We start from the raw sequence: 13,686 nt of genomic DNA on the forward strand, positions 1-13,686 counted from the left end.
GTAGCTGGGGCTACAGGCACCCACCACCGCACCCAGCTAATTTTTTGTATTTTTAGTAGAGACAGGGTTTCACCGTATTAGCCAGGATGTTCTCAATCTCCTGACCTCGTGATCCGCCCACGTAGGCCTCCCAAAGAGCTGGGATTATAGGCGTGAGCCACCACGCCCAGCCTAATTTCAGGTTTTCTAGAGTTTGGTCCAAAGCAAGACCATAAGAAAAAATATGTTCTGCTGAACTAAAAAAAAGTTTTTAGAAATATAAGAGCTCCACATCATACCAACCAAAAGTTTATAACATTAGAAGAAAAACAATGGATATTAAAAATAAAAAGTATAAATGTATAAGAATATAGTAAATGTACCTCTGAGCATCCAGCTTGGGTATATTTCTTTTAACTGTTCTCTTTGGAGGTACAGGAACAGGTGCTGCATTTCCTGACTCTGGTGAAACAAACCACGATTCAGTATTACTGTACTTAAATGATTTGTATTATTTATTATGTATCATTTCCAAGCTGATAAGATAACTAAACATGGGACACCTTTTTTTGAAACAGGGTCTCACTCTGTTGCCCATGCTGGAGTGCAGTGGTGCGATCTTGGCTCACTGCAGCCTCAAACTCCTAGGCTCAAGCAATTCTTCTGCCTCAGTATCCTGAGTAGCTGGAAGTACAGGTGCTGCCTACCACACCCGGCTAATTTTTAAATCTTTAGTAGAGTCGAGGTCTCGCCAGGCTGGTCTTGAACTCCTGGGCTCAAGCCATCCTCCTGCCTCGGCCTCCCAAAGTGCTGGGATTACAGGCAGGACCCACTGTGCCCAGCCTCCTTTTTTTTCTTTTTTCTCCTCAAATACCTTTTACCACAGCCACCACACCCCGGCTAATTTTTGTATTTTTAGTAGAGACGGGGTTTCACCATGTTGGCCAGGCTGGTCTCAAATTCCTGACCTTGTGATCCGCCCGCCTCAGCATCCCAAAGTGCTGGAATTACAGGCATGAGCCACCGTGCCTGGCCTCACAGCCTCCTTTTTAAAACTCTCTATACATACCTTCATCAGGCTCAGTTCCTTCACCATCTTGTCTCTCTGGAGAGGCTGGAGGTGGGAAAGGAGGAAAAGTTTCATCTTCTACATGCTCATAATCTGGTAGGTCAATCATGCCATTCTCCTGTGGTTCTAGCATCTTTTCCTCTAGGGGAAAAAATTAAAGTTATTTGTATTCATCCAAAATAGTCTCCACTATATAGACAAGTTCTACCTGCAGCCATTTCATGTGTTTCAATCAGTTAGACCACATTTCAAACTCACACATCATGAAAAGTAGAGAAGATACTAATTATGAAAAAAAAGACTAGCCTAGATAATCTAAGTTCCAATGTAGACCCTAACACTAAATAACTATATCATTTTGAACAAATCCTTTTACCTCAACTATTGAGTTTCCCCTACCATAAAAAGATGAATTTGACTTTTCAGAGGGTTTCAAACTGTGATCCAATAGGGTATGAAATACGCAGGATATAGGTACTTCACCCCCACTTCAATTAGAGCTGCTTAAAAAAAAAAAAATCTGGGCTGGGCGCGGTGGCTCACGCCTGTAATCCCTGCACTTTGGGAGGCCGAGGCGGGCAGTATCACGAGGTCAGGAGATCGAGACCATCCTGGCTACACGGTGAAACCCCGTCTCTACTAAAAATACAAAAAATTATCCAGGCGTGGTGGCGGGCGCTTGTAGTCCCATCCACTCGGCAGGCTGCGGCAGGAGAATGGCGTGAATCCAGGAGGCGGAGCTTGCAGTAAGCCAAGATGCAGCCACTGCACTCCGGCCTGGGCGACAGAGCAAGACTCTGTCTCAAAAAAAAAAAAAAAAAAAAAAAAAAAATCTGTTTATATACACCTACTACGTGCCCACAAAAATTAAAAATAAAAAAAATTTTTTAAATGTGTTTACATATTGGTCTTCTAGGTAAGGTTTCCTTTAAAGAATGGGAAATTATCCTCAGGTTGATAACTAGAAAGAATGTTTTTCAGTACTGCCTTACTTCACTTCTCAATAACAACTGACACTTTTGGTCAGTTTTTTTCTGGGAAAAATGTTTACCTTAACTTCTAAGACACGCCGGTAATCCCAGCACTATGGGAGGCAGAGGCAGACGGATCATGAGGTCAGGAGTTCGAGACCAGCCTGGCCAACACAGTGAAACCCCGTCTCTACTAAAAATATAAAAAAAATTTAGCCAGGTGTTGTGGCATGCACCTGTAGTCCCAGCTGCTCGGGAGGCTGAGGCTTTCCTCCCTTTCTGGGCACTCCTCCTGGATTTTCTTTGCAGGTTTATCTTCTAACCTGGCCATTAAGTATCCAAGACTCCATCCTAGGGCTTCTTCATTCATTTATGCACAGAGCTTTAATAAGTACTGATTTATAGATGACTCCCTGATTTTTATCTCTACCCTAGGCCTTGACTCTGCGATCCAGATCACTACTTCCCATTTTACACCTCCTAAACGCCTGAAAGGCACCTGTAACTCAGCAGGTACAAAACCAAACTTCTAAATTTTCCTAATTCATTAAATGACATCTATCCAGCTATGCAATTCAGAAACCTACAAGTCATCTTTAGCAATTCCTTCCCCTATCCCACAGATCCTGCCCATTTTATTTCCTAAATATCCCTTGAATCTGTCTATTTCTCCTTATCTCTATAACCACTTCCCAACATTTCTTGCTTGCATTACTCCACTACTCTCATCCACTCTTGTCTCCTTCAATTGTCCCTATTACATCTAGACTGAATCTGAAAATATAAAGCTGATCACCTCACTTGGATTAAGTATTTCAATGGTTTCTGATTGCTCTTAAGATAAAGACAAAACTTCAAGGCCCTGTGTGATCCAGCCTCTTAGTAACTCACCAGTCTCACTTCACACTACTCTATGCTTTTTCTTTCCTTGAAAGAGCTATATCCCTCAGGCCACTGGCTCTTTACAAATACTATTTCCCGTCTTGAAAAAGCTATTCCTTGACTCCTAATCTCTTCCAGATCTCAACTATCACCTTTTCAAAAGTTTACCTCAATTTCTCTAAATCCTTCTTTAGTAAGCATTCATAGTGTCAAGTACAAGTGTCATGGCACTTATCCAGTTTCAATATCAGGTTTTATTTATACAGTTATTTATTGTTCGTCTCCCAAACTAGACTGTAGCTCAAAAAGGGCAACCAGGTTAAGTCTCTCTGTGTTACAAAGCTGGAACCCCAATGCTGTTACACAGCAAGTGCTCAATATATATCTCTTTTTTTTTTTTTTTTTTTTTTGAGAAGGAGTCTCGGGCTCTGTCACCCAGGCTGGAGTGCAGTGGCACGATCTCTGCTCACTGCAAGCTCCGCCTCCCGGGTTCTCGCCATTCTCCTGCCTCAGCCTCCCGAATAGCTGGGACTACAGGCGCCTGCCACCACGCCCGGCTAAGTTTTTGTATTTTTCATAGAGACGGTGTTTCACCGTGTTAGCCAGGATGGTCTCGATCTCCTGACCTCGTGATCCGCCCGCCTCGGCCTCCTAAAATGCTGGGATTACAGGCGTGAGCCATCGCGCCCGGCCCCAGGTGCTCAATATATATTTGATGAATGATGGAATGCAAAAAAAAAATTCCAAAGTTTCCCCAAATTGGAGTTAGACGGTCTTTAAAATCTCACTAATTCTAAATTTCGGTTACCATAAATATAAAAGCAAAGCATCGGCTGGGCGCGGTGGCTCACGCCGGTAATCCCAGCACTATGGGAGGCAGAGGCGGACGGATCATGAGGTCAGGAGTTCGAGACCAGCCTGGCCAACACAGTGAAACCCCATCTCTACTAAAAATACAAAAAAAATTAGCCGGGCGTGGTGGCACACGCCTGTAGTCCCAGCTACTCGGGAGGCTGAGGCAGGAGAATCATTTGAACCCAGGAGGCGGAGCTTGCAGTGAGCCGAGACCGCGCCACTGCACTCCAGCCTGAGCGAAAGAGCGAGACTCCGTTTCAAAACAAAAACAAAAACAAAAACAAAAACAAAGCATCAATTCCTGATCATGACCCACTGTAACTTCAAGCATGCTACAAGAATCTATACTAGGGTTCAGACCTTTGAGGCTGACAGCGAGCTTTGAGTTTGATGACAGTACCTAAAATATATTAAGTGTACTCAGGAACTGGCCAAGCATGGGGTGGGGCTTGTCAGGAAACTGGTATTTCTTTCTTCTATTTGTAGTGAATAAGATGCTCAATAGACGACTTTTACTCCTCGTCAATGGTCGCATAACTGTCTCTTTTTAGACACTTACGAAATTGTCTGAACTTCCTCCTCTACTTCTCAAACTCCCAGAAGAGTGAAGGTAACAAATGTTATGTCCAAACCACGGTTTGTTCCCAGACCCTGGTTTCCAATGCCCACCTCTTTTCCAAGAAGTCCAAAGAGACGCCCCTCATCGCAAAGGAAGTGCTACCGTGCTGCCTCGATGTCCCCCTTGGGTGCCATCCCTGAAACATCGAACCTCCCATACCTCTTCTCCAGCCGTCCCCCTCATCCTCGTTCCCCGCCTACCCTCTCTTCAACTTCATTCATTCATCCAACATTCGCTGGGGGATTTCTATATTGACACGCCCCGGACAGAAGCCTGGGCTAAAGATGATCAGGAACACGTTCCCTCCCGCTAAGCGGCTTGGCAGAGTAAGAGGCATCCCAAAACCTAAGCAACCGGGACACGCGCCCACCTCCCCGCCTCTCCAGGCCGGGTCAGGTCGACCCCCCCAGCCTCCTGACCCCCTTCCTGCGACAATTAGGCTTTCCCGCTAGTCTGTCCGGCTCCCTGGCTCTTCCATCTGGCTCCCTGGCTAGTCCGACTCCCCTCTCCCCGCAAGAACTTCATTGGCCCGCCAGCCAGCTCTCACCTCACGCAGAAAACACGGGCCCCAGCGCGGACCTCGGCGTGCAGACTAAGCGCGCTTCTCGCGATACTCGGGAACTCCTGGGGCGAGAAGGGCCCGCAGCGTTTGGCGCCAAATCCTCGCGGGGGCTGGGCGGAGCCTGCAAAACCCGCCTCTCAGGTTCCGCCCACCACGCCGGTCCCGCCTTCGGTCCCACAATTTCCTCCCTACTGAATTCTTCAGAGGAACTCAGTTAAGCCTCCTTATTTGCATAAAGTTAATACTTGTTATTCTGGGGTTTTTCTTTTTTTTTTCTTGAGACTAAGTCTCGCTCTATCACTCAGGCTGGAGAGCAGTGATTCGATCTCGGCTGACTGCAGTCTCTACCTCCCGGGCTGAAACGATCCTCCCACCTCAGCCTCCCTTCCCCGACTAACACCACCACACCTAATTTTTGTTTTAATGGGTTTTTGTTTGTTTGTTTGTTTGTTTGTTTTGCAAAGACGGGGATTAGCTGCCCAGGCTGGTGTCGAACTCCTTAGCTCAAGCGATCTTCCCACCTCAGCTTCCCAAAGTGCTGGGATTACAGGCGTGAGCCACCGTGCCCGGCACTTTAAACCTTGGAAATAGGTCTCGGTTTTTGGAAAACTGAGTTGTGGGAGGAGGAAAAAGGACAGAGGCAAGCAATAGTGAATAAGAAATTACCGCTTCTTCAGAGTTCATAGCAGAATGCCTCGAACTCAGAGTTTTATGAATTGTTTATTGAATAATAAGCTGAGAAAAGAGGTGGTAAAGAGAGGAAAAATAGGGCTGAACATAGACACTGGCCAGGTGCGGTGTGGCTCACGCCTGTAATCCCAGCACTTTGGGAGGCCCAGGCAGGCGAATGGCTTGAGCCCAGAAGTTGAAGGCTTCAGTGACTAGGATCGCACTGCTGGAGATCCAGCCTGGGTGACAGTGAGACCTTGTTGCAAAAAAAAAAAAAAAAAAAAAAGCGAGAGAGTGTAAATGTAAAGAAAAAAAAATGTCGAAAATATGTTACTTGGGGCCGGGTGCGGTGGCTCACGCCTGTAATCCCAGCACTTTGGGAGGCCGAGGCGGGCAGATCACGAGGTCAGGAATTCGAGACCAGCCTAGCCAACGTGGTGAAACCCCATCTCTACTAAAAATACAAAAATTAGCCGGGCGTGGTGGCGCGCACCTGTAATTCCAGCTACTTAGGAGGCTGAGGCAGGAGTATCGCTTGAACCTGGGAGGCAGAGGTTGCAGTGAGCTGAGATCATACCATTGCACTCCAGCCTGGGCGACGGAGCAAGACTCTGTCTCAAAAAAAAAAAAAAAAAAAGTTATTTGGTCAGACTTGGTGGCTCATGCCTGTAATCTTATCACTTTGAGAGGCTGACGCAGGAGGATTGTTTGAGCCCAGGAATTCAAAACCAGCCTGGGCAACATACTGAGACCCTGTCTCTATTAAAAAGAAAAAACATTTTTTAAAAAGTTAACTTTTCCATTTTTAAATAGTAAGTCCAAATATATTTGTATTTCTTTGTATACACACAAACATACACACACAACCTCAGAAAAATATATAACTAGAACCTATGCAATGAAAGTGGCATATGGGATAGAGTGGGATGGGAACTTAACTATTTTTTTTGAACATACAAATGTATTAACTATTCAAAAAACTAAATTTAAAAATGTTATCTGAAGCAAATATAGCATCATTAAGATTTGCCAAACCTAGAAGATAATTAGGGAATACTGGCAGCATTATTCTCTCCACTTTTCTTTCTTTCTTTTTTTTTTTTCTTCTTTGAGATGGTCTCACTTTGTTGCTGAGGCTGGAATGCAGTGGTGCGATCACAGCTAGAATCAGGTGATCCTCCCTCCCCAGCCTCCCAGGTAACTGGCACTACAGGCTCGCACCACCACACCCAGCTAATTTTTTAAATTTTTTGTAGAGATGGGAGTTTCGCCATGTTGCCCAGGCTGGTCTCCAATGCCTGGTCTCCAGCGATCCTCCCCTCCTCAGCCTCCCAAGGTGCTGGGATTACAGGCGTGAGCCACCGCACCCAGCTACTTTTCTGTAGCTTGAAACATTTTATTAAAAATTTAAAAAGTGAAGCCAGGTGCAGTGGCTCACACCTGTAATCCCAGCACTTTGGGAGGCCGAGGTGGGTGGATCACCTGAGGTCAGGAGTTCGAGACCAGCCTGGCCAACATGGTGAAACCCCGTCTCAATAAAAATACAATAATTAGCCAGGTGTGGTGGGTGCCTCCCTGTAATCCTAGCTACTCGGGAGGCTGAGGCGAGAGAATCGCTTGAACCCAGGAGGCAGAGATTGCAGTGAGCAAGATCACACCACTGCACTCCAGCCTGGGTGATATAACTAGACTCCGTCTCAAAAAAAAAAAAAAAATTTAAAAAACACTGGGTCCCGGATGTCGAGGCTGCAGTGAGCCGTGATCATGCCACTGCACTCCAGCCTGGGTAACAGTGAGACCCTGTCTCAAAACACACACACACACACACACACACACACACACACAAAGATAGAAAGTAAATTACCAATTCTGTCTAAAATTATGTGTGAACATGTATCTATGTGTCACATTTCCTTTATTTTATGATTTTATGTCTATACTTGTGAGATAATATAAATTAATATTAAGCAATTAATAAAATTAACATAAATTTAGTTTTTTTTGTTTTTGAGACAGATTCTTATTCTGTCACCCAGGGTGGAGTGCAGTGGTGCAACCTTGGCTCACTGCAGCCTCGATCTCCTGGGTTCAAGAGATTCTCTGCCTCAGCCACTCGAATATCTGGGATTACAGGCATGCACCACCATTCCCGGCTAATTTTTGTGTTTTTTGTATTTAGTAGAGATGGAGTTTCACCATGTTGGTCGGGCTGCTCTCAAACTGACCTCAAGTGATCCATCCACCTCAGCCTACCAAAGTGCTGGGATTACAGGCGTGAGTCACCTCACCAGGCCTAAAAGTTACATGAATTTGAATGAGAAATGTCCATTTCAGTAGTCTGAATTGTTGAGACAAGAGGCATTCTTTTAATTATCCAGGTAAGTTTATATACTATACTTTTTGACTAATAAAGTAAATGTAAAAGCACTCTGAGAAGTTAAAAAAAGTTATACACCTTCCCCACGCCGCCCCCAGCCTGCCAAAAACGAACAGAGCAGATACTGATACTCTTGAAGGTTTAAATCTCAGTTCCATCATTTACTGGTTGGTGACTTTTAACTCTGATTCAGTTTCCTTTTTTTATTTTTGATCACCTGAGTTGGAGTGCAGTGACACAATCATAGCTCACTGTAACCGTGAACTTCTGATCTCAGGTGATCTTCCTAACTAGGCCTCCCAAAGTCCTGGGATTATAGACATGAGTCACCCCGTCTAACCCAGTTTCCTCATAGGGTTGTAAGGAGGAGTAAAAACAATATTTAATGGTATGTTACTGTAGTATCGCAGGTACTTCAGAGTCTGAGGCAGGAGGATTACTTGAGCCCAGGCGGTCAAGGCCAGCCTGAGCAACATAGGGACATCCTATCCCTAAAAAATAAAAATAAAAGTAAAAGACATTAATACATTTTATATAACTATCCATATGATTTTTAGAATGTTTCACCCTTTCAGAAAATGTAAAGATTTTGGCCGGGCATAGTGGCTCACACCTGTAATCCCACCACTTTGGGAGGCTGAGACAGTAGGATTGCTTGAGTCCAGGAGTCCCAGACCAGCCTGGGCAACATGGTGAAACCCCATCACTACAAAAAAGCAGGAAAAGAAAATGTAAAGATTTTGTTAACTAATTGTTTGTTGTTTTATCTGAGTTACAACCACAGTTGTCAGTCATTGATATTGTCAATAACTAATTGTCCACCGGATGCAGTGGCTCCTGTCTGTAATCCCAGCACTTTGGGAGGCCAAGGCAGGTGGATCACTTGAGGCCAGGAGTTCAAGACCAGTCTGGCCAAAGTAGTGAAACACCGTCTCTACTGAAAAAATAAAAATTAGGACTGATGCAGGTGGCTCAGGCCTGTAATCCCAGCACTTTGGGAGCCCAAGGTAGGCAGATCACCTGAGATCAAGAGTTCAAGACCAGCCTGGCTAACATGGTGAAAACTCATCTCTACTAAAAATACAAAATTAGCCCATCGTGGTGGTGGATGCCTGTAATCCCAGCTACTGGGGAGGCTAAGGCTGGAGAATCGCTTGAACCCAGGAGGCGGAGGTTGCAGTAAGCCGAGATCGCACCACTGTACTCCAGCCTGGGCTACAGAAGGAGACACCATCCCAAATAAATAAATAAGAATTAGCCGGGCATAGTGGCAAACACCTGTAATCCCATCTACTCGGAAGGCTGATGAATGAGGATCACTTGAATCTGGGAGGCGGAGGTTGCAGTGAGCAGAGATCGTGCCACTGCATTTCAGCCTGGGCGACAGAGCGAGACTTTGTCTCAAAAAAAAAAAAAAAATTAAACTGAACATTTTAGTACTTTGTTCAGATTTATCCAAAACTAGAAGTTTAGGATCATTACCAAGTATTCCTTATTCTCTTTTCATTTTTCATAACCTTTCTATTGTATTTTTTTTTTTTTTTGAGATGGAGTCTTGCTCTGTCGCCCAGGCTGGAGTACAGTGGCACGATCTCTGCTCACTGCAAGCTCCGCTTCCCGGGTTCACACCATTCTCCTGCCTCAGTCTCCTGAGTAGCTGGGACTACAGGTGCCCACCACCACGCCCGGCTAATTTTTTGTATTTTTAGTAGAGACAGGGTTTCACCGTGTTAGCCAGGATGGTCTCGATCTCCTGACCTTGTGATCTGCCCACCTGGGCCTCCCAAAGTGCTGAGATTACAGGTGTGTGCCACTGTGCCCCACCTGTAATTTAAAAAAAAAAAAAAAAAAACAGCAAAAAGCAAGAACCTATTGTCTTCTTTTCATACATGAGGAATATAAGAATATGTTTTTCTTAGCCATTTCACCGGAGATATAAAATATAGTTTTCCTACAGACCGTGTCATTAAAACTCTTTTAAAAGAGTTTAACGTTTTAGGCCAGGCACGGTGGCTCATGCCTGTAACCCCAGCACTTTGGGAGGCTGAGGCGGGCAGATCACCTGAGGCCAGGAGTTTGAGACCAGCCTGACCAACATGGAGAAACCCCTTCTCTACTGAAAATACAAGTTAGCTGGGTGTGGTGGCACATGCCTGTAGGAGAATCACTCCAGTGTGGAAGTGGGGGGATGCAGTGAGCCGAGATTGTGCCACTGCACTCCAGCCTGGGCAACAGAGCCAGACCCCATCTCAAAAAAGGAAATAGAAAGAAATTGAGGGTGGGCGCGGTGGCTCTGCCGGGCACAGTGGCTCATGCCTGTAATCCTAGCACTTGGGGAGGCCAAGGCAGGCAGATCACCTGAGGTCAGGAGTTCAAGACCAGCCTGGCCAACATGTTGAAACCCTGTCTCTACTAAAATACAAAAATTAGCTGGGCATGGTGGCACATGCCTGTAATTCCAGCTACTCAGGAGGCTGAGGCAGGAGAATCGCTTGAACCCAGGAGGCAGAAGTTACAGTGAGCCGAGATTGCGTCACTGCATTCCAGCCTGGGCAACAAAGAGTGAAACTCCATCTAAAAAAAAAAAAAAAAAAAAAGAAGAAGACTTTTGAAAGACCAAAAATTGAATATAGTGTCAGACTTTTTCTAGCAGGGAACCCAGTCCACCCCAAATCTATATAGGCTCTCAGAGATCAGGTTTGAAAGAAGAGAAATGGAGGCTGGGCACGATTTCACACCTGTAATCACAGCACTTTGGGAGGCCAAGGCTGGCAGATCACTTGAGGTCTGGAGTTCGAGACCAGCCTAGCCAACATGGGGAAACCCCATCTCGACTAAAAATACAAAAATTAGCCAGGTCCGGTGGCACATGCCAGTAGTCTCAGCTGCTCGGGAGGCTGAGGCAGGAGACTCGCATTAACCCGGGAGGCAGACGTTGCAGTGAACCAAGATCAGGTCACTGCACTCCAACCTAGGTGACAGAGAAGACTACATCTCAAAAAATAAATAAGTAAATAAAAATAAAAAGAAAAGAAATGGAGTCTCTTAAAACCAAAAGACCATGAACTATCTCAATCCCACATTAAAAAAGCAAAATCCCTGAGTCTTCTTTATTGGCTAGTGTTTTTTGGATTTATCACTTGTGTAAGTGCTGGGTTGCCAGTGATAGTGGTCTGCTGTGTATTTGAGGGACTCCATCTCAGGATTCTGACATATACTTGCCCCCACCTGTACACCACATGCCCAAACTGGCATGCCCAAACTAGCACCCATTCAGAGCTGCAGCAGCATTAACAATTCAGTTGGGCAGGCCAGAGAGTTAAGATCAGTTCAGCTGCAAATAATGGGGGAAAAAACCCAAAAACTAAATAGAGACTGGGTGCGGTGGTTCACATCTGTAATCCCAGCACTTTGGGAATCTGAAGCAAAAGGGCCTCCTGAGGCCAGGAGTTCAAGACCAGCCTGGGCAACACAGTGAGACCTTGTCTCTGAAAAGTAAAAATAGGTCGGGCGTGATGGCTCACGCCTGTAATCCCAGACTTTGGGAGGCCAAGGCGGGCGGATTGCCTGAGGTCAGGAGTTCGAGACCAGCCTGGCCAACATGGTGAAACACCGTCTCTACTAAAAATACAAAAATTAGGCCGGGCACGGTGGCTCATATCTATGATCCCAGCACTTTGGGAGGCCGAGGCGGGCGGATCACAAGGTCAGGAGATCGAGACCATCCTGGCTAACATGGTGAAACCCCGTCTCTACTAAAAATACAAAAAATTAGCTGGGCGTGGTGGCCGGCACCTGTAGTCCCAGCTACTCAGGAGGCTGAGGCAGAAGAATGGCGTGAACCTGGGAGGCGGAGCTTGCAGTGAGCCGAGATTGCGCCACTGCACACCAGCCTGGGCGACAGAGCGAGACTCCATCTCAAAAAAAAAAAAATTAGCCAGGTGTGGTGGTGGGTGCCTGTAATCCCAGCTAATTGGGAGGCTAAGGCAAGAGAATCTCTTGAACCCAGGAGGCGGAGGTTGCAGTGAGCCGAGATTTCGCCATTACACTCCAGCCTGGGCAACAAGAGCGAGACTCCATCTCAAAAATAAATAAATAAAATAAATATAAATATAAAGAATAAATTAGCTAGGCGTAGTAGCCCATGTCTGTAGCTTCAGCTACCAGGGAGTCTGACGTGGGAAAATCACCTGAGCCTGGGATGTTGAGGCTGCAGTGATGGTGCCTGATGGTGCCACTGCATTCCAGCCTGGGCAACAGAGTGAGACTCTGTCTGGAAAGAAAGAAAGAGAGAAAATAAGAGAAAGGAAAAGCCGGGCATAGTGGCTCACTAATACCAGCACTTTGGGAGGCCAAGGTGGGTGGACTGCTTGAGCTCAGAAGTTCCAGACCAGCCTGGGCAACATGGCAAAACCCTACCTCTACAAAAAATACAAGAATTAGCCAGGCATGGTGGTATGCACATGTAGTCCCAGGTACTCAAGAAGCTGAGGCAAGAGGATTACTTGAGCCTCTGAGGTTGAGGCTGCAGTGAGCTGTGATGGCACCAGTGCCCTCCGGCCCGGGTGACAGAGTGAGATCCTGTCTCAAAAAATAAAACCAACCTGGCTCACGCCTGTAATCTCAGCACTTTGGGGGGCCAAGGCAGGTGGATCACTTGAGGTCAGGAGTTCAAGACCAGCCTGGCCAACATGATGAAACCCCATTTCTTTCCCTTTTTTTTTTTTTTTTGAGACGGAGTTTCGCTTTGTCGCCCAGGCTGGAGTGCAATGGCGTGATCTCGGCTCACAGCAACCTCTGCCTCCAGGTTCAAGCCATTCTCCTGCCTCAGCCTCCAGACTAGATGAGATTACAGGCATGCGCCACCACGCCCGACTAATTTTGTATTTTTAGTAGAGACGGAGTTTCTCCATGTTGGTCAGGCTGGTCTCCAACTCCAGACCTCAGGTGATCCACCCGCCTCGGCCTCCCAAAGTGCTGGGATTACAGGCATGAGCCACCGCGTCCGGCCGATGAAACCCCATTTCTACTAAAAATACAAAAAAATAAGCCACGCATGGTGGTGGGCACCTGTAATCCCAGTTACTCAGGAGACTGAGGCAGGAGAATGGCTTGAACCCGGGAGACAGAGGTTGCAGTGAGCTGAGATCACACTACTGCACTCCAGCCTAAGCAACAGAGCAAGACTCCATCTCAAACAAATGAAAATAAAAAATAAACCAAAACGCCAAACCTAAATACACTAAAATAATAAACAAGATAGAAGTTTGTTTGTCTCTCATGTACAAGAAATCTGAAGTTAAATCCATTTTTATATGGTGGTCCATGGTGTTAGGAATCCAGTCTTCCCATCTTGCTTTACCATGTGAGCATTCCATTCTCAAGTTTATCTGATTGTCCAAGATAATTTCTAGAGATCGAACAACATCCCAGACAGGAAGGAGTAAAGACAGAAGGGCATGGCCCCATATTTTAAAAACATTTCCCTAGCCGGGCGTGGTGGCTCACACCTGTAATCCTAGCACTTTGGGAGGCCAAGGTGGGTGGATTGCCTGAGCTCAGGAGTTCGAGACCAGACTGGGCAACACGATGAAACCCCATGTCTACTAAAATACAAATAATTAGCCAGGTATGGCGGTGTGCGCCTGTAATCCCAACTACTCGGGAGGCTGAGGCAGGAGAATCGCTTGAACCCAGGAGGCA

The 13,686-nt window shown here is 46.0% G+C and overlaps 1 protein-coding gene across 5 annotated transcripts in view; it reads right to left on the bottom strand.

Moving 5' to 3' along the window:
* Positions 1-13,686, bottom strand: part of TIPIN (TIMELESS interacting protein) — a 47,125-nt gene that overhangs the window by 15,212 nt on the left and 18,227 nt on the right. Inside the window, exons 2-4 of one of the 5 annotated variants that reach the window (XM_055098213.2) lie at positions 12,174-12,256; positions 1,049-1,189; positions 363-441 (exon numbers count right to left, since the gene is read on the bottom strand). In XM_055098213.2, coding sequence (XP_054954188.1) covers positions 363-441; positions 1,049-1,181 — 212 coding nt within the window. In that variant the 5' untranslated portion in view covers positions 1,182-1,189; positions 12,174-12,256. Of the gene's footprint in view, positions 1-362; positions 442-1,048; positions 1,190-2,099; positions 2,371-4,425; positions 6,462-12,173; positions 12,257-13,686 lie in introns of those variants that run through there. The other 4 variants (XM_008953334.6, XM_008953333.4, XM_055098214.2 and 1 more) reach the window with 4 other exon arrangements.

The sequence above is a fragment of the Pan paniscus genome, chromosome 16, assembly GCF_029289425.2.
Source record: "Pan paniscus chromosome 16, NHGRI_mPanPan1-v2.0_pri, whole genome shotgun sequence".
Lineage (NCBI taxonomy): Eukaryota > Metazoa > Chordata > Mammalia > Primates > Hominidae > Pan > Pan paniscus.